Here is a 27,671-nt window from a genome sequence, read left to right as displayed (position 1 = left end):
CCTAATTAAATAAAAACACAAAGATTATCAATAATGCAGCCTGATTACCTGAACTAAATATGTGAAATTGTCGCATTGCTGCAACATTCTTCTCTCATTATTTTTCTCTCTTCAGTTGGATGTAAAAAAGAGAGATGTGGAGGAAGGCAACTCTGAGAACTTGCAGCTGTTTGGGTGTTTACAAAATTATAGGTGCTGGGAGGAATGTATTTGCTGCAATTACCATTTGTTCACTTGCAAGTGATGAAAGAGGCATAATATTTTTCACAGTTAGCTGTGTGTCAGAGTTATTAGGTTTACTTGAGGATGCGGAGCATTTAGGGCATATTGTTCGAGACTGCAACACTTGCAGGAAATGGATTTTCCAGCACTAATATTCTCTAGCCTGCACACACTCGGCTAAGCTGCCCATCTTTTGGTTCACGGTCAGTCACGGTCCCATTTTCTTTTAGAAATGAAGTGGTTTGCAGAGGGGCTACGTCACCAGCGCTTGATGTGTTGCTGTGACAGATGAAACGAGCCAGACTGAGAAAAACAACCATCCACAGTTTATCCTATATATGCTGCTTACAGAGACATATTTTTTTTTATCTTATAAAATATATAAATTAAACAGTGAGACCTGTCAGTAGCAGAAAGGTGACACATCATTTTTTGTGTGTGCTCTGCACTCCAGCACTGTGAATCTTAAAGGAAACAATAATCCTCGAGGTGAAACTACCGACTTTCGGCCAATGCTTTACAGCTGATGAACTTTCTAGATACAGTAGCCCTTTGTATACAAACTGTACTGTTCGATGTGGATCTTTAATTTCAAATCTATTGTTCATGTTCTATATGGTGTAGTGTAGTGAAACACTCCAATTGATTACATTATGTTTGGGGTAAGTTGTTATTCCCTGTTTGCTATTGCCAGCAGTGATTTATCTACAGTTCACCTGGTCAGCATCATTTCCACTACATAACAATATCAGCATGGGAGGAAATAAATGCAACCTTGGATTGTAGATGAATACTAAGCATAAGGATCCCTTGAACCAGGGCTCCCTTTAGAAATATTCACAAAAAAGATTCACACAAAGGAGATGTCTAATTTAAAAATGCTGCTAATACAGCAGTAAGACTAATATATATTTTTAAAAAGGAATTTGCTACATGATGCTAGGAGTGGAGGGAGGTGTTTGTTTTATAAACACTATGCATTGGTTGATAGCTTCACATCTGAGTAATGACGCTTCAGTATCCCAGCTGACACAATGTAAAGTACATGGAAATTCCTCTGATTTCATTATCTTGCTGTGTACCACAGGGCAAATTAATTACTGAAAACAAACAGGGGAAATACCAGAAAATCTGTTAATATCATGTTTCTGTTTTTGGAAATAGCTTATTTTTGTTTATCACTCAAACTGTATTCAGCTAAATGTGACAACATGAAATTTGGATGAAAAATGTCATCATGCATCATCCTAAGACTCCAAGAGGTTCTACTGTTCGCAATGCACGACTTTCATGTTCCTAGATAGTTGTAGAGCATGTATAATGCTGTGATTCTTAATCTCTTATTTTTGTATCTTTCTTTGATGATCTGAACATGTTAGTCTAACACATTTTGATATTAAACACAAGTAAATACATAACGCAGTTTTTAAATGATCAGTTCATTTATTCAGAGAAAAAAAACCGGTATCTAAAAGTGCCTGTGTGAAAAAGTAACTGCCCTCTAAACTTAATAAATTGTTGTGCCACCCTTGCCTGCAAGAACTGTAATCAAATGTTTGCAGCAACTGGTAATGACTCTGAAACTGATGGTTAGACATCAGAATTTGTGATTGCATCAATTACAGCAAGTCGCCAGGTCCCGAAGAAGCAAAGCAGCCCCAGACCATTACACTACCTCCGCCATGTTTGACTGTTTGTATGACCTAAAACGCTGTGTTAGTTTTACACCAGATGTAACGGGTCTCAAACCTTCCAAAAGATTCGACTTTTGTCTTTTCAGTCCACTAAATATTTTCCCAAAAGAGTTTTTTGCCTTGGAACTCATGGATGCCATTCTTGCCCACTCTCTTTCTTATTGTTGACTCATGAACTCATGACTGAGACAACTGAGGCCTGCAGCTCTTTGGATGTTTTCTTTAGATTCCTTTGTGACCTCCTGGGTGAGTTGTTGATGCGCTCTTAGAGTAATTTTGGTCGGCCAGCAACTCGGTTCACCACTGTTCCACTGTCCCACTGTTTACTCCATTTGTGGATAATGGCTCTCATCGTGGTTCACTGGAGTCCCAAAGCCTTATAAAATGCTCTATAATGTTTTTCCAGACCGATGGATGGCTTTGTTTCTCATCTGTTTCTTTACATCACAGCATGATGTGTTGCTTTTTGATCTGATAGTATACTTCATTTTGTCAGACAGGTTATATTTAAGTGAGTTATTTATTCAAAAGGTCTAACATTAATCTGAGCATGGTGTGGCTGATGAAATGTAAGTTAGTTTCTTAGAAAATGTGGATAATCAGTTAATCATGTGAATTATCTGTATATGATATTGAATGTTTTGATGATCTGAAACATGTGTGACAAAGATGCAAGAAAAAAATCAGAAAGAGGGCAAATACTTTTTCAAGGGCTCTATTATTGTAGTCTCCATTCTATGATATGATTTGGTATGTAGGGCTCACCTGAATGAATGTATCTTAGGAGTTTGTGCAGCTTGACCATCTGGAAGGACACTGGCTCTATTCCACAAAGTGTCAAAGTGTCCTTGGGCACGATACATAACCCCAAATTTCCCTTGAATCCCCTGAATTTCCCTGTAAGTGTGTGAAAGGTTGTTAAAAATAGGTTCAAAAGTAAGCAGTACATGTGTGTGTTATGAATGAATGTGGCCTAAATCAGTGCTAAAAAATATGATGCTATAATCACTCAAATGTTAGCAAAAAAAGAGCATTTGGGCTCAGTTTGCACAAAAGAGACATAGCCTTCATTCCACCTCAGGTTAATAGGCAACATCATCGGTATTGCAGGAAACTATCACATGTTGGGTTGTTTTTTTTAAAATGTTCGTATTTATATTGATATGCTGTAAACCAGTCTACATGTTTCACAGTTTAACGGTTGACGGTGTGCTAACGGTGTTGATTCAGTCCTAGTTTGTCGCGTTGTTATGGTCTACCGTGAGGCTTCCTGTCATTCTGTCCACCCTTCACACTGTATGTACACCTTCCATGAAAAATCACAGGCTACATAACAAACTTTAACAAACCCCACAGTGTCTGTCTTCCAGCCTGTCTCTTTGTGCCTCTGTTTGTCCGTCTGTCTCCCTGCCTGCCTCCATGTTTTATCTGTCTGTCTATTTATGTCTGCTTATCTATTTGCTGGTGTCTCCGCCCGCCTCGCTGTCTGTCTCTTGTCATCTGTCTATTTGAGATGTGAACCCACAGGTATATTATTATCATTATTATTATTTGTGACACACACATAGGCACACACACACACGGGCACAAATGACACTCGCACACTGTATCAGTATCTCCGGTCAGCAGACAGCTTGCAGACAGAGCTCAATAAGTGAATTAAGCTGGTCTGGACTCTACTAAAGCTGACACTGGCTGACTTAGACGGTGCATATAGACACACATGCACAAACAATGCACACACACACGCTTACAGACAGAGCAAATACACAAGACTGATAACTCCACCCACTTACCTCACAAATTAAACATTTAAATTCATCTTTTTAATGCATTATCCATTTGACCTCTTACATCTCCTTTTTAATGCAGCCCTGATACGACCGCATCTGCTTCTGTTAATCACTCTGCTTGTCCTGCAGCGACTGAAGGAGCTGAAACAGAGGGAGTTTTACAGAGCACTGGCCTGCAGGAGGCAGAGGAGGCGCAGGGAGGAGAAGAGAGAGGAGAGAGTGCTGAGGAGACTCAATCAGCATGAAGACAGGAGGACGGGAGAGTGGTTAGTAGCATCCATAAGTTCTTTCTTTCCTTTCAACCCATTTATTATATTTTATGTGTAAAAAGCTCAATTGTATCAGTTGCTCCATTTATATTTTATGGAATATGTTTCAAAATCGACTTGGTAAAAAAATATGTTTTCCAAAAATCAGTGAAACTGTTAAACATTGTGTTTTTCTTTATCTTTTAAAGTCTTTTTTAGGACTTCAAGCTGTAGTTTTTCAATGGGATGAAAAGAGTACAATGTCCACATCTGCCTTTCTCTTGCCTTTCTCTTCAGCCCCACAGAGCATGAATAAAAAAAATCTATTTTGTTTTTTTTGTTTTATGACCAAGAAGATTTATAGTTTTGGTTCACTTTCCAGCTCTCAGGAGTACCATTTCCACCAGCACCAAGCAGCAGATTTAGAGGAAAAAAACTAGATGGACTACTGAATAAGCTAAAAATGAAATTCAGTTGTTACTGAATTTAATTCACAACAACAGTCACCTCAAGGTGTTTTGCATTGTATTGCATTCTGTGGGAGTAGAGTTAAGGTAGCTGCTCTGCTTTGTCCTGCTACATGGCACTAAAGAAGATAACAGTGAAGGACGTACTTCCTTAAACGTAGTTACAGCACTTTCAGAAAGACATCTAGTGTAATGACATTTATTGCCCAGTTCTGTGTAATCCATTATTGTAATATTAAATGTTATCAAATACAATTTTTTTTCCATTATGTTTATAAGAAGTTTGGAAAATTGCTCATAAATAAGTACATTTGTCCTGCATGAGGTTAATCTCAAACTTATTCTATCTTTTAAGCTAAATAAATCACATTATCAGACTAATATTATTAATAATCTGTCCACACTTAGTTTGTCTTCTGCTTCATCATCACACAGGACTTAAAACTGTGACAATGCTCATTCCAGAATAGATGGCGGGAAAAGATTCAAGATTCAAGATCTTTATTGTCAATACAACAATATATATAGTATAGAGTGTATCTATTGAAATGCCATTTCACCCCAAGCCCCCCATGGTGCATTTATAAGGGTATCAAAATATATCTACAGGGGATATAAAACTAGAAATGACAAAAAATTAATAACTCACTATATTTAAGTAAAATGAAAAAGATGAAAAGGTACTAATACTAACTATATCTATGTATAATAAACACGGACAAAAGACAATACAAAGTGATCATGTGTAATTACAGTAAAGTGAGATGTTGGTATTGAATACTATGTTCAAGTTATGGTCAGGATATTGTGGACAAGACAAGACGAAGACATGTGAAAGATGTAAAATGTGCAAGTGTAGCATAATGTAGATGTGAAAGTTTGTGTTGTTATTATTGAATCTTCTGGTGAGTACTGTAAAAATGTTTGTAGAGATCTTTATGTTTGTCAAAGTGTTTGTTTGTAAAAGTGTTTATGTTTATCGGCCCTTTGGTGGTAGTTGACTGCTTGGGGGAAGAAGCTCTTGCAGTGTCTGGCCGTTATGGTTTTGATGCTGTGAAACCGTCTGCCAGATGGAAGAAGGGAGGACAGTGCATGTGAGGGGTGGAAAGTGTCATTCACTATGCTGATTGCACATCGGATGATGTGTTTGATGATGAGCTAGGAAATGATTGGGAGAGGGCCTCCAATGATCCTCTCTGCTGTTCTCACTATCAGAGACTTCTTTTCAGCGAAAGTGCAGTTCCCGTACTGGATAGTGAGGAATGAGAACGCTCTTAATGGTTCCCCGGTAAAAAGATGTGAGGACGTGAGGAGGGAGACTGGCCTTGTTCAGCCTCTGAGAAAGTGAAGATGTTGTTGGGCTTTCTTCAGTGATGGGGGTGGTGTTCAGGTTCCAGGAGAGGTCATCTGATATGTGCACACCCAGGAACTTCCCGTTGTTGACCAACTCAACAGCAGATCCATTGATGTGCAGTGGGGTGTCTTCCTGAAGTTAACAACCATCTCTTTAGTCTCCTGAACAGACAGGTTGTTGCTCTGGCACCAGTCCACCAGGTGTTGTACCTCCTCTCTGTATTCAGACTCATCATTGTTAGTGATGAGACCCACCGCTGTTGTGTCATCTGCAAACTTGATGATGTGATTTGAGCTGCACTGTGCGGTACAGTCATGTGGTAGCAGAGTGAACTTGACACATTCAAAGTTCAAATGTGAATTAATGATGGCCTTGTATTTAAGAGCCTCACACTGTGTCTCAGTTTGATAGCTCCACTGGTTTACTTTAGTACTCTGTGTAAACAATATGCAAAGTGTGAATTATTACAGGATAATAATGTCACTAATCAAACAGCAACCTGACCTGCTGCATTTTGAAACTTGTCTAACCTCCGAGCACATCTTTTTCATTCAAGAAAACAATTTAAAATCCACAAACACCAAAGCGCTCGTACTGGCCTCGCTGCTGCTCATGTGTTCACGTCCAAAGACATTCCCTGTTTCCTGTGTAGCCCATGTGGTGACCCTCGTGAGAACACATTCAAACTTTTGATATTTCAAGAACTTGTAGAGTACTTTATATAGCTGCGCTTGTTAGTATGTATACCCTCATCTGATTAAAATTATGTGTTTAAGTAACCATGTGAGACCCAAATACAGTACGCCACAAAACTTAAGGACCTAAACAGTAGTTGTAGTAGTTATACCCATGGGTGGCTTCAGAGTGAAGAGCATGGTGACAAATACTAACATAATTGAATAAAACTGTATCAAAACTTATACTTTAGAAAATCCTAGTTCAATCATTTTAATGTCTCAGAAATTTTCGACCTTTTTAAGTTGGTGTAACTGATTATATTTAAATTAACTTGAAGTATTTTACAGATGTGCAGTACCCATTTAGGAAAATTTCACTGTACTTATTTCTATAGTGTCTTTGTAGCTGCATTTGTCCAGTACTATTGTAACATCCAGAGTGGGTGTGTTGGATAAGTTCTGGGTTTGCAGAAGCAAATTATGGGTGTTACGTAAAATATTATGCATGTTCAGTTACTATGTTTGTTCCAATATGTTTACAGTATAGTTGTCAGAGTGGTTAAAAATAACCTAATGTTTGCCCCACACAAGCCTGTAATCAAAATATTGAAAAAATAGTTGACCAACAAATTAAGGCTTTAATTTGAAATATAATTTCCGACTGCACAAAATTAACACAAATATCTACAGTTACTAGAAAGGGGTTGAAAACAGCAGATAGGATGCAAAATGAGTGGAAAATATGCCTCAAAATTACCACAATTATCACAACAGAAGCTCACAAAATATTGGAGGTGGGTACTTTCTCACGCCCGACTGAACAGGAATGACTTTTACTAAATCAGCCCTGTCCTTTTCATGTAGCTGCAGTGAGTTACGATCATCAGACGGTAGAAATGATGAACTTGCGTGAGCTGGCTTATCCATTACGGGGAACACCCCGCCATGTTTATGTCTGTCAGAGCTGCTTTACAGCTGCGTGTTAATGTTGCTGAAAAATCTACATATCAGTCTGTTTGTTCATGTGCCAGTGGGAGGCTCCGACATCTGGGACTCTCAAGTGGGCTGCCAAACAGTTGTTGTGCTCACGTGCTGTTTGTCTTTAAAAAAATCCTGTAAGAATAATGATAAACAAACAGAGAGGTCCAAAAACAGATGATGCAGATTTGGCTGCTTCTTGCTCAAAGCGTGTGATGAGAAAGGTTCATCTGGCGAGCTACCAAGCACAAAAAATTGATTTCTCAAAATGTATACGATTGCACACGAATCCACAATTTGAGCTCAAAGCTGCAAGTCCCAACCCGAGCACGCCCACGTAAAGCGAACATTGATCTCTGCCTTAAAATACTCTCTGAAGACATGATCTAACATCCAACTTTTGACTCCATGCATGAAAGTTTTCTTCATGTGTTCCTGGACTGACCTATGTTTGTCTCTCAGCCTTGCAAGTAAAGAAGAAAAGAGAGATCACTGAGAATCTCGTTGGTCACAATGCAATAAAATGCATTTTGTTGTGCTTAACGGGTATTTTCAGAGTGGCTATGAAGTGTTTCTGACCAATCACGCTGCACGGCTGAACCCACTCACTGTACATGTATCAGTATCGGCTGTCATAGCCATTTTCAGATTTGCAACAATGCAGTTTGGCTCCTGGCACAAAAGGAGAGAGAAGAGAAGCGTGGCCAAATTGATTTTCAGCTGGATTTCAGCTCTACTCTCCTCTTGCCCTCCTCAATGCTCATCTTCTTGTTTCCTCCACTCTTCATTTTTTTCCTTTCAGTTTCCCATCTATATTTCTATTGTCCTCTTTGCCTTTATTTTTTTAATCTTTCCCTCCTATCTCCTTGCTTCCTCTCCTCTTTGTTTCCACTTCATTTTCTCCTCACATCTCTTCTTATTCATCATTTGATTCTTCTTGTCTCCTCATTTTCTTTTCCTTGCATTTTCTTTCTTCTAACCTTTTCCTCTCCATCTCTTTTTATCTCCCTCTTTCTGATTTCCTTATCTTTTCTTTTGTCATTTTTCTCCCATTACCTTCATCTTTTGTGGTGGACGCTTCATCTCTTTGCTCTTGAATGCTTTGCTTCTTATATTGATTTTTATTGATTTTTACGCTGATTTTTTCCCTTTTTTCCGTGTGAGCTTACCTGCGATAACTTCTGGACACTTGTAGATCATTAGGACTAGAGTGTTCTTAACAGAAACAGCAACATTTTATGGTTACCTTATCCTCAGCGCTCCGTGTGTCTGTGGCCTAGACACAGCTGAAGCCTGATTACAGCGTCTGGGCACCGAGCAGCCTCAATAGCCTGGAAAGGTGCTAACCGCTAGGCTAACTAGCAACAAGATGCCTTCCCTCTCCACAGATGACTACCACAGCCTCCTGCAGAAGATTGCAGTACTGGAGACAAAAATTCATCGCTTAGAAGTAAACGTGGAGGTAAATGGACTGTGTGGAAATGAAACAACCTTGCCTTTGAGCAAGCTAGTACACAGCTAAGGAGCACAGATAACATGACCAAGAAAGTAGACTCTGTGCATTATTATAAATCCTCAAGTGATAATCCCCCCTTAGACTGTCTTGGTGCAAAACCAAGACATAAATCATGTCTCCTGGAAGGGGGAGGACGTATCACAGGCAGGGCACAGCGAGCTGAAATCTCTGAAACCGACTGGCCTTCACTTCCTACGAGACAGAGAAGCTCTTCTACCCCTGTATACGGGAGGAAACAGGACTGGACAACCGTGAATAGGAAGGTTAACAACAAACCTCCAAAACAACTGAATGTGAAACTGCAGAACAGATTTGCTCCACTATCAAAGGACCCTGGATCTATATCGGACAACCATCCATCTAAAAGCAGCGAAGTAAGGTCTGAAAATCTGTTGAAAAGTGAAAGGCCACAGGAAAAGCTAAAGGCTAGGCCTGAAACTCTGATTGTGGGTGACTCTGCCGTAAAGGATGTACAAAGGATGTGCGGTAAGAACACTAAAGTCCTCTGCTTTCCTAACGATATGGTCAACAACCTGAAGGAGAGAATTCTTCAAATTGCAGATGAATATCCAACTGTGACAAACATTGTTCTGCATACAGGGTCAAACGATGTGTCCAAACAACAGTCGGAGGTTCTGAAACGGGACTTTACTGGATTATTAAATACTGTAAACTCTCTGAATGCAGCTGTATTCATCAGTGGACCTGTACCGCCGGTCAGAGGAGGAGACGAGAGATTCAGCAGGTTGTTTACACTGAATAAATGGCTTATATCAGCATGTGCTGACCACTCAGTGCACTTTATCGACAACTTTAATATTTTTTGGGAACGCAGGCATCTGTTCAAAGCAAATGGATTTAATTTTAACAAGTCAGGGGTGAAACTGTTCACCTCCAACTTGTTTTATTCCATACGTCATCCATCCGTGCTTGGTGCCAAGGCTGAGATAAACGAGGAGTTATCTCATAAAGAGGAACAAACAGTACTCCAAGAACAGACAAAGCCCAGCAGAAACCTTGAGGAGGAGCTCTATTTGCCCCCACCCGGGAAGAGCCTCAGAAAGGAGAGACATCCATGGCATCTGAGGAAGAGCCTCAGAAAGGAGAGACATCTAAGGCAAGAAGAGGGGTCCCTATTTGCCTCCAACTCTCTCAACAACACCAACGACCAGGACAAGGGACCACGACCTTCCCCAGTCCCCCAAACCCCTGACAGGCCATCACCCTCCTCCCCCTCCCTTTCTCCCTCCTCCCCACACCTGAAATTCACTGAGGAGATGATGGAGCGGGTCAATGCTGGGCTCAGATCTACCCCCCGTCCCAATCCCTTTTTGTCCCCCATAAACCCCCCACCAGAGCGGCCAAAGGTTCGCCATCGAGCCCCACCCTCAACAGAGCAATCGAAGTCACATTGCCCAGCCTCGCCCCCCTTAGTTCCTCTTCATGCCCTGTCTCCGCAGTCTGATGCGTGATGTGTGAAGGGTCCGGGCTGTGAGGATTATGGCAGTGATGACTTTTCCCAGGAGAAGCTGGGACCCTGTTTACTAGAAGGTTTTAAAATTTCTGTACTTTTAGGTGACAGGAGACATGTGGCCTGGTCAAAACACAGAGAGCTGCACTCTAAAAGATCTTTAAACATAGTAAACATACCTTGTGTGCCACAGACTGCTCCCAAACACGAGGGGACAAGTAATACCTCTAAAACACTTAAGTTGGCTTTATTAAACATTAGATCTCTAGCTGGGAAAACATTTTTAATTAATGATTTAATCACTGAGCACAGCCTTGATTTTATGTTTTTAACTGAAACTTGGTTGGACCAAAGTAACAGTGGAGCTGTTCTCATCGAGACGACCCCTCCTAACTACAGTTTTATCAGTGAGGTCAGGGCGAGCAGGAGAGGAGGAGGGGTTGCTGTCTTATTTAATGAATCATTTCAATGTAAGCAGCTATCTCCTGGAAGTTTTCAGTCTTTTGAATATGTGGCTTTACAGCTGAAGGCCCCATCCAAAGTTGTGTTTCTTAATGTTTACAGGCCTCCCAAATACTGCACAGACTTTTTTAATGACCTCAGTGAACTGCTGTCTGTGATCTGTGTTGATTTTGACTGTGTAATTATTGTTGGGGATTTTAACATTCATGTGGACAACCCTCAGGACAAAGGGACTAAAGACCTGAGTAACACTCTGGGCAACTTTGGGCTGACTCAGCATGTAACAGAGGCCACACATAATAGAGGACACACTCTTGACCTACTGATCTCCAAGGGCCTGAGCATTTCAAAGGTTACTGTGTCTGATGTGGGCCTGTCTGATCATTACTGTGTTTTCTTTGAAAGTAAAATCTCAGCCCACACAAATATATCAACAACAGTGATCACAAAACGGTGTATAACTGAACACAGTAGTGCAATTTTTAACCAGGTCTTCCCATTAACACCTGACCTGCCCAGAGGGTCAGTCAATGAGCTCGTCAATAGCTTCAATGCTAACATGTTAAATGTAATGGACACTATTGCTCCCATTAAGGTGAAGGTTATCTCTGGAAGGAAAAAGTCTCCATGGAGAAACTCCACACTGGTGAAAAATGAAAAAAGAGAGTGTAGGAAAGCTGAGCGCAGATGGAGAAAAACAAACCTCCAGGTTCATTATGACATTTATAAAGAGAAACTTCACAATTATAATTTACAACTGAGGAATGCAAGGAGGTCCTACTTCTCTGACATCATCACTAAAAACAGCCATAATGCTCGGGTCTTATTTTCTACAGTTGACAGGCTAACAAACCCTCCTGTGTCAGTGGCAGCTGAACTTCATTCGACCATGGCCTGCAATGACTTTGCCAAATTCTTCACTGAAAAAATCCAAAAAATTAGACAAGCAATTGGTACATCAACAGCAGATCCAGGATATGTACTGTGTCCACCAAAAAACTGTTTAAACACCATGAAACAGTTTCAACCTATTAACAGCAAAGACCTGGAGGACATCTTAGGTCAACTGAACTCCTCCTCCTGCTGTTTAGATGTCCTGCCAACAAGTTTTTTCAAAAAGGTCTCAAAGACTTTAGAGTCAGACCTGTTACAGATCGTCAACTTTTCTTTATTATCAGGTGTGTTTCCAGAATCACTAAAAACTGCTGTAATCAAACCTATACTGAAAAAGGACAATCTTGACAAGACACAAATGAACAACTACAGGCCGATCTCAAATCTCCCGTTTTTAAGTAAGATCATTGAAAAAGCAGTTTCTCAACAGCTCAGTTACTTCTTAAAACAGAATAATTGCTACGATGCCTTCCAGTCAGGTTTTAGACAGAACCACAGCACTGAAACCGCTCTGACAAAAGTGTTTAATGACATATGTCTGAATACAGACAGTGGAAAAATGTCAGTCCTAGTTTTACTGGATCTCAGTGCAGCATTTGATACAGTTGACCACAACATATTACTCAAACGACTGGAGAACTGGACAGGTCTTTCAGGAACTGTACTAAACTGGTTCAAAACATACGTAGAAAACAGGAAATACTTTGTATCAATAGGTAACTTCACATCTGAGCAGACAAGTATCACATGTGGAGTTCCCCAAGGTTCCATCTTGGGACCCCTTCTGTTTAACATCTACATGCTCCCACTGGCACAGATTATAAACAACAACAAAATAAACTATCACAGCTATGCAGATGACACACAAATATATATCAAATGTCACCAGGAGACCGAGGCCCTGTACAGGCTCTTGGTAAATGCATTGAGGAAATCAATGACTGGTTGTGCCACAATTTTCTCCAGCTAAACAAAAACAAAACTGAGGTAATAGTCTTTGGCGCCAAAGAAAAACGATTACAGGTCACCAGAGAACTTCAATCTATACATCTAAAAACCACAAACCAGACGAGAAATTTGGGTGTAGTGATGGATGCAGACCTAAACTTAGAAAAACACATTAAGACAATAACAAAGTCAGCTTACTATCACCTCAAGAATATATCAAGGATAAAAGATCTGATGTCTCAACAGGACCTGGAAAAACTAGTCCATGCATTCATCTTTAGTAGGCTTGATTACTGTAACAGCATCTTTACAGGTCTACCTAAAAAATCAGTCAGACAACTACAGCTCATTCAGAACTCTGCTGCTCGAGTCCTCACTAAGACCAAAAAAGTGGACCACATCAGTCCAGCTCTGAGGTCCTTACACTGGCTGCCTGTCCGTCAGAGGATAGACTTTAAAGTTCTGATGCTGGCCTATAAAGCTCTGAATGGTTTAGGACCAAAATACATCAATGACCTCCTGACCCAGTATGAACCTTCCAGATCCCTCAGGTCATCTGGATCCGGTCTTTTATCAGTTCCCAGAGTCAGAACCAGACACGGAGAAGCTGCATTCAGCTTTTATGCTCCTTATATCTGGAACAAACTCCCAGAAAGCCTCAGATCAGCTGAAACACTCAGTTTATTTAAATCCAGGTTGAAGACTCACCTGTTCTCAGCTGCATTTGAATAAAGCACCAAATCCACACTTTAAGCTTAAATTTCAAAACTTACATTTAACTACTGATTTTATCTACTGTTCTGATTTTATCTGTTTTGATTTTATATACTGTTGTTTGTTTGTTTGTTTGTTTGTTTGTTAATTAGTTAGTTAGTTTATTTGCTTGTTTTATTCAATTTTAAATCATGCTTTTTATTTGTTCTTGTTTCTAATGTCTCTGTAAAGCACTTTGAATCACCTTGTTGTTGAATTGTGCTATACAAATAAACTTGCCTTGCCTTGCCTTGCCTTTGTCTACGTTTCCCATTTTCTTTCCCTTCTCCCTTTTTTCCTTTGTACTCTTCTCTCTTCTCTTCTTTTAATTTATTCTGTTTATTTCATTCTCTGATCTATTGCTGCGTCCTGTTCTCGCGGTGTTTTAACGCTTTGGTCTTTGTATCCTCCTCTCCTTAGTGCTCCCGGTTCTGGTCCCATGTTCCGGTCCACCACCGTGGCTGTCGACTCAGCCGATCAGTCCAGACCAGAGATTGTGCAGAACGGCAGCAATATCCATCCAAGCAACACCACACTGGGAACAAGTAAGAGCTTTTATCCACTTAAAAAGGCATGTACTAGGCTTCTTAAATACTTTATGAGTATGTGTTTGGTTTGGGTGATGAGGATATCACTCTTGATATTGAGGGATTCAATAGCGTGTGGTCTGCTGCAGAATCGCTGAAATATCTCTGTTGACAGCAGACTCTGATGTCAGAGCTTTCACTTCTTTTCCAATGTATAAGACCTGAAATGCACACATATGAGAGGGTGTGGTTTGAGGAGGAGTGGAGTACAACATAACAAGCACCTAATCTGGTTGGTTAGACACTGAATAAAATGATGCTTTAGGGTCTCTGTAGTTGCAGTGAATATTAGGGAAAATTAAGCTATCACTGGAGTTGCTGTAATAAATCAACACAGACATTTTGCCCTGTGTTCAACATTGATGAACCTTGACACACAATTTCTTGCTGTTGACCAACTCCAACCCATCTCAGCAGTGCTGACCTTTGTGCGAATGGAATGGCTTAAGACTCCAGAATAAATCATATCATATGAGCATTTTACAGTTTATATTTTGCTCTGGCGGACACTGGGGTATTTTAGTTGTGCATTAAGGAGCTTGAGCATAAATGGTGGCATTTACTTAGCACTTATATCTCTGCTTTTACTGTCCTCTGCAAGGAAGTGGCTTGACTATCATAGTTACGATGAAAAACAAAAATGCTCGCCTTAACACATTACAAAGTTGCTGTTCCCAGTAGAACAACACCTGAACTTCAGTTTACCAGGAAAAAATGGGAAGTAAATGTCTAGAAGTTTGGCAAAAAAAGAAACAAAAAGTATATAAAGAGTCCGGGCAAGCCAAACAATGAGTCCTGAACCAGAAAATAAGCAAAGAAGCAGGGATGCTGGAGAGCTACTTGGTCTGGGAGACAGTGAGACCCTTCTCCCAGCCTCCTATAAGCAGGGGCAGGGTAATCCTTAATTAGTCTACCTGGTGGACCTGAGATAGAGGAAACACTGTAGCAGAACAGAATAATGAAAGAAACGGGAAGCAACACAGGTGGAAGGTATATAACTATCGCAACTTAAGATTTCGTATCTTGTTCAAAAATATTTTTCCAACTGAATTTAGTTTCATGTATAGCACCGGTTTTACTGATATAGCACCAAGAATACTTGTCTCAAGGCGGCTTGTTTTGTAAGGTAAAAACTCAAATTATAAATGATCAGATGATCCCAGATGATATGAACAAGCATTTGGTGAAGGTGGGGAGAAGGAGTCAAAGGAGCTTGCAAAGAAAAGCGTCTGGACTTCTTTAAGTTACTTGAAGACGTTTCACCTCTCATCCGAGAAGCTTCTTCAGTTCTAAGGTCAAATGGTGGAGAGTCCCAGTGAAGGAATTTCTTTGTAACAGGAAGAAGTAGAGAGAGAGGAGGTGCAGCCATGAGAATATAGAAGACAGAAAAGATTGTAGCTCCTCATAGAGAGTCCATGAACAACAAAAACATCAGTCAAACTCTGGGAAAGAAAAATACAAGAGTTAATGACATGCTGTGGTAGCAGGGCCTGGAGAAGAAGTAGTCAGTGCATCATGGGAAATCCCCAGCAACCTCTCTATAGCAGCATAACTAAAGGATGCTTCTGGGTCAAGTTGCTTACTATTATAGAGTTTTTACTACTTTTTACTTTACTTCTCCTTTAGTTAAGAGGGAGAAAACTGCACTTGAGATAAGTTATTATTATTTTATTATACTGTACTTGAGATTACAGTATTTTGTCCAACACATTCACAGTGTATGTGAATGTCTCAATAGAAATGCTGTGAGAATAACTCAATAAGATCAAAAGTAAGCAACAGCAACGCGTTCAATATGTTTCCTCTTCTCATTTTAAATTTGAAATCAGTGCAAAAGTTCAAGAAGGGTTGAATTTAAGTGGAGTTGAAGTCCTAAATACATTTCACTTTTAGAGTAGGAAGACTCATAATTCCCCTTCTAAAATTCAAACAGTTTACAAACAAGGTTTCTGATGTAGCATATTATAGATCACTTTTAAAGTTATGATTCATCTTAAAACCTTCACTCAACAAACAATTTCTCTAAATCTCTCACCAAACTGACGTATAGACAGACGAATGTCTGACAGCACGGTGAGCCCCATAATGGCTGTAAAAAGATGGATATTACACATATTACACAAGTCTTATTTTTTGCCATTTCTAAGTGAGACACATTCAAATCTGCGCTTATTTTTTCCTAAGTCCATCCTACATCCATAAATCATATTTAGACGTGCTGAAAGCAACAAAAGAGTAATGGTGCGGTACCAAAATGCTCAAAAAAGCCTAAGGAGATTACTGTATAGGAAGCCTTAAAAATGAATGGTATTCTTTGTAGGAAGGGTATTTTGTATCCCTTCCTACTCTTTTCTTTATAGTTAGGTTCGACACATAATCCTGTTATGTTCTACATGTAAATGTAACCAGTGTCAGCTGCTATAATCCTTTCTGTTCCCCTCTCCATCTAGAGTCTCAGATCCCCCGGATACAGCCCTTCCTTCCTCTGGAAACCGCACTCCTGAGCAAAACACAGTGGACCTATGAGCAAACAGACGCCAACAGCACCACAACTACTGCTGCTTCTGACTCCTGCGTGCTTGACAAGACCCATCTGGATTACAGTCAACTGCCAACCATTACACCCAGCATCAGCACCACCCTGACAAACAGTGATACCAACAGCTCTACAGAAAACAGCCACTTTAACAAGATCCCTTGGGCTCATGATTATTTAAGCCATCCCATTACTCCCAATAACATCCCAACAACAGCCTCTGGCGCCACCCATAATGGCTCCATTTTCAACAAAACCACAGTGACCAGCATCAGCAAGAACTCCACCACCCCCTCCATTACTAATACCACCAATGTCAGCATCAACAGCAGCAGGGAAGTATGCAGAGCCTCTGACGTGCAGTCTATCCTGAGCAGAGTCCGCCCTGTCTCTTTCTCGCTCCCCAAAAGGAGCTGTGTCCTCTTACACCAATCAGCTGCCGTATTTATCCAAGCAGGGCAGGGCTCTGGCTTGTCAGGGAAGCAAGAAGGTGCGGCAGTGCATGACAGGAAAACAAATCTGGGGGAGAAAGTCACCGATCAGCAGCTCAAATCATCCGCAGACATGGTTGCTGTTGGTGTAAATCACTGGAATACTGGAAACCAGTGCAGTGAGGAGAGTAAAACTGAAACTCGACCCGTTGAGGCTGGAGCCATTATGTCTACTGAGAAAAGAACTGTGGGACTCTCTGGGACTGGAGCCCAGGTTTCTTTATGTAATCGCCATGTGATCAGAGTAGAGGACTCAATTATCAATGGGAATGGAGCCCAGCTCTCCTTATGTAAGGACGATGGGACTGGAGCCCAAGTCAGCAGTGAAAGTGGGACTAGAGCTCATTTTTATTTAAACAGTGGCATTTCAGGACATATTTCTGAAAGTGTAAGCACAGATTCAGAATGCGGAAGCAGCAAAGTTGAAATCCATGATGCTGTGGAAAATCAGACAGATTTAACCCAACCCCAAGAAGTAAAAGATCTGGCTTGTCCTACAACAAATGAGCCTAAAAAATCAATTTCATGTGTTGAAACCACGTCAGCTCAAGCACAGCCCAAGCAAACTCCTCTCCCCAATCCCCAATCTCCCCAGTCAAACTCCGCTCCATCAAAAGAGTCGGCTTCTTTGCCTCCAAGTCGTCCCAAAGAGCCGTTTTGTCGTGTCCTGAGCCGAGATGGTAGCAGGGTTCTTCTGTGGCCAACGGAGATGGTCAGCTACACCAAAACTTCGCCCTCCATTTCCTACAGTGTCAATCCTCTACTTTATGACTTCAGAGCGCATAACAGGGCCAAGGAAGGGGGTGAAAAAAAGAAAGGAGGGCTGGAGGAAGGGGGTGAGAGAATAAAGCCATCTGTGATCAAACAACCTGACTGCCAACAGAGGCAGAAGGATATGAAGGGAGGAAAGGAGGTGAAGATAGATGAAAGGGAAGAAGAGGATGAAGGAGGACAGGCAGGAAATCCTATGGAACTTGTAGCCCATTGTAGCGGTAGCGACGCAGTTCCGGATCGCTCCAGCTGCCATGATGAAAGCGCTTTAAAATTTGTTCCCATTTCTGCAGAAGGCCACCATGCTCCGACGCTAGGCCTTCAAAAATCAGGGAGGAGGAGGAGGAAGAGGAGGGGTGGGGTAAGGAGAGGAATGAGAAAAAGGGGGAGAAAGAAAAGAGGAGAGGAAACAGACAGAAAAGAGTCAGAAAGGGGAAAAAGGATAATAAGCAGTCTTTGTGTGAATCAGATGTTTGAAGGAAAAGGAGAAGACAGGCTGCAAAGAGAGGGCACCGTAAAAGAGGAGAAGAGAGAAAAAGAGCTATTAAGTAATCTTGCAGCACATCGGCTGGTGGGAGGGATAAAAAAGAGGATGAGGGGAGAAGAGAGAAGGATAAGACGAGATCAGACAGAGCAAGAGAGGGCAGGTAGAAATGACGAGAAGAGAGTGGAGCTATTAAGTAATCTTCCTGTGAATCGGTGTAATCGGTGTAACCAGCTGTGTCTGCAGGTGAAAAGGGAGGCCAGCCAGCATCAATCTCAGCAATCAGCCTCCGGGTGGGGCCAGGGGCTCAGAAAGCTCCTCTGCAGGGATGCAGCATGTAACTCAGTGATTAGCCTCGTCCCAGGGTCTGTTATAGAGATGCCATGCTGTCCTGCAATTACACCCGACCCTGCTCAGAATGACAGAGAGATGGGGGTGATACACAAAAATACACAAGCAGGGAAGGAGGACAGACAGGGAGATGAGGAGCAAAGGAATCTGAGTAAGGGAGAGATAAGCGCTGCTCCGAAAGCTGAAGAAAACGCATGTAACCCAGCGATTAGCTGTCTTCCTTTTTCCTGTTGTGACACTGCAAGCCAGGCAGAAATTTGTCTTGTTCCTAAACCTCACAGAGAAACAGCATGCAAACCAACGATTAGCCTTGTCCCTGCTCCTTTTAGAGAAACAGCGTGCAGTCAAAGACAAACAATACCTGCAGGACACAGCAATCTTGTGTCAAGCCCGACCACATGCTGCTCTGCCCAACAGACAGAAACAGAGCCCAGACTGAGGCCGGCCTGTGTAGACATGACCCTCCCTGCCGATGCGCTTTCAGAGGAAGGGATGTCGAAGAGAGCAGCAACAGCCAGCAAGAGGAAGAGCGGATTGCCGGAGGCTGGGGCAACGCCGAGGAAGAAACGGAAAAGGGGAAGGAGACAGGCGAGGAGAGTCGCTAGTGTTTTAAGGCAAGACGGAGCTTGCACTGATATGACTTCGGATTTAAACGAGGGCGAGGCCTGTTGCATTCAGGATGGTAACGAGGCGCTTGAACTCAATAGCAAGGACACCTGCAACACTTCAGAGGACAAAACTGTTGACTGCCATTTGCTCTGCAGGACAAAACACTCTCTGTGTTCAAATACCAGGGAGGGTAACACCGCTGACAAACTCGATAACTACTGCAGCTCTGATGACAGCAAATTCAGCAATGCAGACGCTAATGACTACAGCCAGTTTAACGTCGGTCCCTCTGGAGGCGAGGAAAAGGTGAAGTGTTCACCGGAGAAACCTTTTAGTGACTGTCATACCAATAACAAACCCAATGACCACAGTCAGGATGATGGAAAGGGCACCATGCAAAATAAGCGTGACAGTTCTGCCATCTCTAGTGCTACTTTTGAGAAAGACAAAAGTCTTTGTCATGGTCACGTGGCTAAAAAAGCCAGTGAGAAAACTGCAGACACACCTGTGGATGGCCTTTCTGAAGATTATTTTGCCTGTAGCACTAATAACAGACACACTGACCACTGTCAATGTAAAAACACAGTGAATGAAATAGAGTCTAATGACTCCAAAGCCAATGACGCATTTAGTCATAACTGCGATTACAGCCAGAAAAATAACAAAAGTGACCACAGCGAGGAGGAGAAAGCCAAATCTCAGTGCCACATTCGACACAAAAACAGCCTCTCTGATTCAGTGATTGATTACAAAAGCGGCGTAGGGATTCAGCAAAGTGTTGGAGGTGGAGCCGATGATATTGACGGTGGTCAGTGTGACGATTTTAACGGTAATCATGTCACTGATTGTAATCACTGTGCTAATGCTGTGAATGAAGAAGTTGCACCCGTGAGGGAGCAGATGGAGGATGAAAGCGGTGTGGAGAAGGAGAGAAAGAAAGAGGAGGAGAAACAGATGGAGAGGAAAAAGTTGAAGGAGAGGCACGAAGAGTGGGAGAAGGAATGGGTGAGGAGGAAGGAGAAGGAAAGGGAGGAAAGAAGTAAGGAGAGGGAGATAGATTTTGAACCTCTCTTCCCAGAGAAGATGCCCCGCTTTCCTCATCGCCTCCCTCCATCGTGCATCCACCTCCATCCTCCTCTCCTGCTCCAGCCATCCTTTTCATCATCCTCCTCTTCCTCTATCTCCTTCCATCACACCATCATCCAACATCACCTTTCCCTCCTCCCACCCGCACCACACCTCCCCGTTCCTTCCTACCCTCATCTTATTCCCTCTTTCTCCCCACATTTATCTCCCATCCCTCCACCACCACCTCCACCACCACTACCTCCTCCTCCCGCTCTTACTCCCACTTTCTATGCATCTTCTCCCATCCCTCTCCTGGATGCCCCTGGTCCATATCCCTTAGCAGCAGCATTTCACCCTGTGCAGAGCCACCACCCATCTCTGTACCCCACTCCACATCCAGCAGTTTTGCCCTTGCAGTTATTGTTCTGAAAAAGAGGAACAAAAAGAAAGAATTGAGAGTGGTACATGTTCACATTTGTGATACAAAAAATTACTTGTCAGGTGGGTGCAAACAGCTTTGGGTGTCATCGCTTGCATACTTTTACTGTAGCTGAAATGTGAGGAATTTCAGGAACTCTTGAGTAAAAACACAAAACTGATCCTTCTTAAAGTCAAATCCTCTGGAAAACTTCATCACCGCGTCCAAACACTCAAGCACTGATTCACACATCTGAAAAACAATAAAGATGGCTAATTATCTTCATCAACTGCAATCCCACTTGAAATGAGCCTCAGGTGTGCAGCCAGCGGGATCGTGGTAGGGATACACAGCTGGGCTCGTTTCCCTCAGCAGAAATCAGTCAGAGCTGCTGTTTTGCATTTTAAGCTGGCGATTTGCTCATGAGGCACGTTAGAAAATGTTGTGACTTTAAAGGATGAATTCACCCTCGCATGCTCAGATTTCTTCAGTCTGTCATCGTAGATGTGCGGGAATTTTTCTTTAAATTAATTTGTATGTTCCGGGTCGCTGGCCATCAAGAGCTGATGGCATTCAAGATTTGCACAGGACAACAGGAAGTTGTTTTTCCCAGAATGGGTTCAAAAGAAACCCAAAGTTCTAAAAACATTAAACACGCAATTTTTTGCTACTTTGCTGTTTTGCATAATTAGAAAGCTTCATCGTTTAACAAATACGAAAGGGTATTTTCTGGTTAGATTTCACTAACAAAATATGAGTCTGTTGCCACATTCACTTAGTTTAAACCTACATGTTTTTATTCTTAAACTATACTGGAGTAGCTCTGTGTGATTCACTGTTCAAAGGACCCTGTTTAGTACTGTATAAGCATCCACCATTTAACAGACAGGAAAAACACATCCACACCATAATGAAACAAACTTGAAAAATCGTAGATATTCTAGACAGAATCTCAGATATTTGTATAGAACTAATGGCAGCAAATCCTCTTTAACTTGGAGCTAAATAAAGCGCAAAATTAAAGGAGAACTCCACAAATTCTACACATCAAAGACTGTTTACAGGTCTTGTGGAGTTGCCCTTGAGTCAACTGGCTGGGACTAAAGTTTGAAACTGAATAAAATCTGGGGGTGTGGAGTTTGGAAAGAACTGAGCTTAGCAGCAGGCACATGTAGCCCATTCCTCATCGCTGCCTAAAGCTGTAGGCTTGGAGCTAAAGGATCCAATGCTAGCATAACATACCCAAACCTTGAAGTGCACCATCTGCAGTCACTCGGCACTGTGGGTAATGTAGGAATCAGAGTAAGACAAGGAAGAAAATGTATGGAATTAAAAAAGATGATATCTCTTTAGTCTGCTTTAACAGTAAATTTGCCCATTGTGGGTCCAGCAGAGTTAATATATGCTAAAATGGTAGAATACTACAAGACTGGCATAGTAATAGACAGATAATATGTTCAGGGCGTGAAAGCATAAGTAGGCCGAGATAATGTGAACACTATCTAGTCAGAATAACAGGAAATTTTCAGGGTCCAACACGATGTGAATGCAGCATGAGCCAAAAAAAAGGTCTCTTAAGAGACTCTGTGTAACAAAATTGTCTTTCTTTCTCCTATCTTTCAAAATTATGTTTTCATTTTACTGTCCAGTACAGCAATAAAACAGATGAATAATGATTTTCAGGAAGTGCAAAGAGAAAAAAAACCTTCTTTGAGAGAGGTTTTAAAAGTGCCAATTTAGGGAGCCAGCACATGATGCAGCAAACACATCTGCGTTTGCTCAAGGATGAGCAGATTTCCTGATGGTAATTCTAAGCTGATTTGTTATTACCTAGAATTGACTTGTTGTTACCTAATGTCACCAAGGACTGCCACTGGCCTGTGGGTCGCCCTTTGAAAACCTTGGCTCAATGAGATTTTAAAGCAGCAGAGAAAGATGTTGGTTTCCCTGTATTTAGAGATGAGTGTTAGGGATAACTGCAGGTCGCAGAGCAGTCTGTATGTACACCAATCAAAGCTTAACAACAGGTATCTCGGAACCAAGCATCAGACAAGTTTGACCCAGTCGTGTGGGAAAGAAACACAAGAAACACTTAAGAGCAACCTTGCAGATGAATTTGTCTAGAGTTTACATTGACATCTGAAATTACAGAAAAGCCATGTCCTAAATCCTACATAGCAATAAAGTGATTAAATTTATTTATTTGTTTATAAGTAAATTTATAAATGTATCAAAAATATAGTCTTTGTTTTACGTTGTATTACCCTATAACTTACAGTACTAAATTTTAAAAAAGGGGGAGGTGTGAATAGCTGGAAAATCAGTGGATAACACGAACACAACTTACAGTAAAATGTAAAATGTTAATGATTATTTTCTATTTTCTGAATCAATATAGGACTGCTAATGCTGCCATTACAGCAAAAGCCATTGATTGTAAATAATAGATGAACAAACCCACAATGATTTCACATAATGCTTTGTAAAATCTTAAAACCTTGACTGAAGCGTTTTTGGCCATTGCCAAGACTTCATACTAAGAAATACATGCTCACATGGCAGCACTTTGTATATCTATTATAAGGTAGCAACTGTGCGCTCCCTCAGCTACATTAAATCCTACAATTTTGTAACTGAAAGCATGATCTCACTCAAAAATCGCAAAACAAATGGAAATGTGTTGAGCACATTCTGCGCTCTCTCTGTGACCCCGACTGTAATTCTGTGCAGCGAGTTCATTAATCCACTTCTGCACGTAGGAAAAATTACTTTCCTGTTTTCCACAACACGCCATCAAAGACAGATATTTCTGCACTTTGCAACTATAGCTCCATTTCTCTGTGTCCTATGCATGCATGGTTGTAAAATACCCCTTGTCACACTTTATTATTTATATTCTGGCACTGGCTAAATCAGGAGTGGGCTATGCATTTTCCCATGGGACCACACGAGACACAGTGGAAAGCTGCACCAATAAGTTGAACTCAATTCTTTTCAATATTCATTTAAGTCTTTACAAGCCTATTGGTGCACCCCTCCAGCAGACCCAACGTCTCTTGTGGCCCCTTGGAAAGTTAAATTGCCCACCTCTGGCCTTAAAACATACCCTGGTTTATGAACTGTTTGACTCTAAATGCAACCATAAGTTACTAAACGAACGACATGTTGTATTCAGTAAGGCTTGAAACTAGCTATTGAGATAATAAAATAATCAGAGGTCATAAATCAGGTGAGGATTAGGGTTGTTTTACCATATACTACCTGCTTTAAGAAAATCCAACGTTTCCCCTTTTAGACCACGAAACCACGTCCATCTTTTATATACTATCGTCTATGGTATAACATAAATTGTGAGTCTGTACTGCAGTGTGTCTTTAGGCTGTGACGGCTGAACGTCAGAACAAAATGTTGAGTTCAGAAATAAGCCTTTGCTCTTTGTTTCTGATGAACTGGCTCCAGCGTCTGACCTTTACGCTTGACGTTTTAGACTGTTGATTTTCTCCCGTCTCACTCCACTGCAGCTGAACTACAAACATCCCGAAGAGGTGGTTAACTTTGCATTTAGTGACTCACCCATTTAGGCCTAAACGCACACAATGAGTGATTTAGCACGCCGCAGGACACAGTTGACTCCAACAGGGGTTTTCCCCATGAGACAGAGCCGCGATGAAACGTAGAAAGATGTGAGGATTTGACTGACAGGTAATGAAAAAATAACCATTTTTTAAAATTAACACTCTCACCCCTCTGTTGTCACTCACTGGTTGCTTGTTGCACTTTGACAGGTGATTTTCCACTCTGTGGTGTGTGACAAAATAACCCAAGCGCAGTCACATCATTTCACTCAAACGCAGGATGTTCAAAGTGTTCTTTCTTTTTCTATCTGAACAACGCCTCAGGGTGGATTTTTCCTTTAAAGCAGAGGGATACGACACAGTACATACGGAAAAGGCGTAGCTCTACCCTTATTCTTTGTTTAAATCTATCGCATTTAAATGATCTCGGCTGAAGTGCAGGAGAAATTTGTCTCAGATAACAAAATGCGCCGCTTCTTCGTAAATCCGGAGAGCCGCTCCCGACTGCATGACACTCAGACTTTCAGAGGCGTGAATGGCAGGAGTAACGAGGAAGGAAGAGCGGAGAAACGCCCACACCTACTTACACATTGTTTTTCTCTCGCTCCTCTGAAGCTGAACATCTGGCTGCGATTGCTGTGGGGCATCACTGGCAGCACCTATTCATCTCAGCGAATATGGATTATTCTGGTGCAGGCGTCTATGACAAAATAAAAACAAATAAAAATATGCATTAAAATTCAACAACAGGAATCAGTTTTTGTGGGCAGATTGGCATCCTTATTCTCACTAAAATCTTAAGGCATGCTCTGTAAAATATATTGGGGTCTTATTGATCCCAGAAACTTGAACGCACGCAGACACACACATACACACACACACACACACACACACACACACCTACACACACAGCTTAATAGGAACAGTCTTTGCCTGCCTTGCCTGCTCTGCTGTTTTTCCCAGAGCTCATCATTAAGTAAATGCTGCCTCCTCACCTTTGGTAGGTTAGACATGTCTCTGCAGTGACACTATAGGTGCCTGCGGTGACATACATGCAGCTTACGAACAGTAGCAAACCTCAAAACTTATTCCTCTTCTTGCAGCAGTGTGTGCAAGAAAACATGAGAATTATAGCTAGTGTGATGACACAGCAAGGTGTCCTCTCCTTGTAGCCGTGCACCACACGGGGTATGAAACCATATGTTCGCTATGAACATAGGTTTTCTGTATTATTGTGATAAACTGTGTACATTAGAAAAGAAGAAAAAAAAAGCTGTTATTAGATGTATTTTTGTAGAGAACCCTCAGTTGAATGAGGCACAGTTTTTGTATCATGTACTCTGATGCTATTTTAGCTAGTAAACAAACCCCCACGCCCACCTACTATGTCCTCTTGTTGAGCTGTTGTGCACACTGTATGTTCTTTTAAAGGTCCGGTCATCAATTAATGGGTTCGAAAGGCATTATTTCAGTTTCTTCAGAAAGCATTTTATCCTGTTTTGTCTTGAGATCTGATAAACTAATATTTAGCTGATTTGTTTGTGTAATCTCATTTCTGCAAACTCATATTCAATGATATTACCCTGCTAATATAATAGATCTAGTAAATCCATTGAGAAAAACGAATTACTCTGAAAATGGAAATAAATCAGTGGACTTGATATCAGAGTGTCTTGTTGTCACTGTTTTTCTCTTCCTTTGACTTGCTTTCATAAGCCCAGTCCATGAAACTGTGAATCGATACCTTTTACCACCACATCCCTGTAATTCCCCCTGCCTGTGAAACAATAAAGAAAATGAAGACAAAAAGAGTACAGCGCTCATTTCGAAAATATTTTAATAATTTTTCAAACTTGGATCGCAAACTAGGGGCAAAAGCATGCCTGGGAATTCATAGATTTCCCTCAGATGATCCGTGCTTGCTTTGGGATTGAGACCTTATGCATGTGTGGCTGTGTGTGCATGTGTCCAGAGGGCCCACCGACAGCTGCGACCATCATGTTCAATGACTAAAATAGCAGCAAAATTCAACATGTTCAACACCTTGGGCTATGTTAGTGTGTACATGCATACAGTGTTTCCATCTGTGTGTGAGCGTGTTTAGGGTATGGAAGTAACAAATGCAGCGAGTGTGACGATTCAAGTTCACCTCATTACTGAATCAACGGTTCTCAGTAATTTGCTTCAGTGACCTTTAAAAACCAACAAAGAAACTTCTGACATTAAAACTCAACCATATGGAATTAGTTTCACAAAGAGTGCGTGTGATCTTTCGGCCCTGAAGTCAGCTTCTTACAGCCTCCGTGATTTGACTTTTCTCCCCGCACTTGGCAGAAAGGGTTGATGGATGTCTCGAGTCAGGCAGGCACTTTATGGTGAATGAGTTAATAGACTTTCTTGGTGTATCAGCGGCACTACATTATGGTCCACTTCCTTTGCTCCAACCACAGAAACTACTCAACAATGTGTTAAGAAAACCTCAGCAGTGGGTCATTGTGCACAGGGAGCATGGAGAGTAGGTTGAACAGAAACTGCTGTTTTCACTGTCTTCAGGCTCAATTAGAAACAAAATATGTTGAAAAATGCATATTTTCTGACAAAAATAAATTCTGTAGCAGAAGCACTCAAAGCTAGAAAGCCGCTCGCGTCCTGTAGAAATATTTATATGTAAGAGATTTATATGTAAAAATGTTTTTACCAGGAACACAGTAAATTGCCAGTTTTACCCAGTTAAATTCAGATTCATTCATTTATAATGTTGTGTGTACGCAATTTTGGGACATGTACAAATGTAACCAAATGCTTCCTTCTTTGTGTCTGACACACCAGATGGCTGGTCACAGAAATCCTGCTTGGAAACAGTTTGAAAAAGGGCAGGCACTTTCAAAAACATAACTTGCTGATTATTGGGCAAACTATCGTTCTATCAAGCGTGAAGAACACTGATGATGAAAAACAAGCTGCAGATATTTCCTTTTGTGTAGTCTAACACAAGCTAATCACAACTAAACCAAAAAAAGAACTATAAGACAGTGCTTGCTAAAAAAAAACACAAACACTTGCGTCATTGTATAATAATATATCCATAGAAGGCATTAACACAGAGTATATTTGTTAAACGTTTGTCAGGTGTATGGATGACCCACCCTTCTACCACTGGTGTCAGCAACCCTTACCATCAGTTTCAAGCAATTCCTAGTGAAACAAATTCAAACTAAAACATATTTGAGCCTTTTTGTTAAGGTGAGGTGCAACTAATAATTTTAACTTGATAAAAACTTTTAATGATTTCCATTATCTTTTA

The 27,671-nt window shown here is 41.2% G+C and overlaps 1 protein-coding gene across 1 annotated transcript in view; it reads left to right on the top strand.

The window, feature by feature from the left end:
* Positions 1-26,135, top strand: part of LOC308388424 (uncharacterized protein) — a 93,134-nt gene extending 66,999 nt beyond the window's left edge. The window contains exons 3-5 of the mRNA XM_080869173.1: positions 3,839-3,975; positions 13,898-14,022; positions 16,515-26,135. Coding sequence (XP_080725299.1) covers positions 3,839-3,975; positions 13,898-14,022; positions 16,515-20,803 — 4,551 coding nt within the window. The 3' untranslated portion in view covers positions 20,804-26,135. The remainder of the gene's footprint in view (positions 1-3,838; positions 3,976-13,897; positions 14,023-16,514) is intronic.
* The last annotated feature ends 1,536 nt before the right edge of the window (positions 26,136-27,671 follow it).

The sequence above is a fragment of the Rhamphochromis sp. 'chilingali' genome (assembly GCF_963969265.1).
Source record: "Rhamphochromis sp. 'chilingali' genome assembly, chromosome: 20".
NCBI lineage: Eukaryota > Metazoa > Chordata > Actinopteri > Cichliformes > Cichlidae > Rhamphochromis > Rhamphochromis sp. 'chilingali'.
This window is presented reverse-complemented; position numbering and strand designations above follow the sequence as displayed.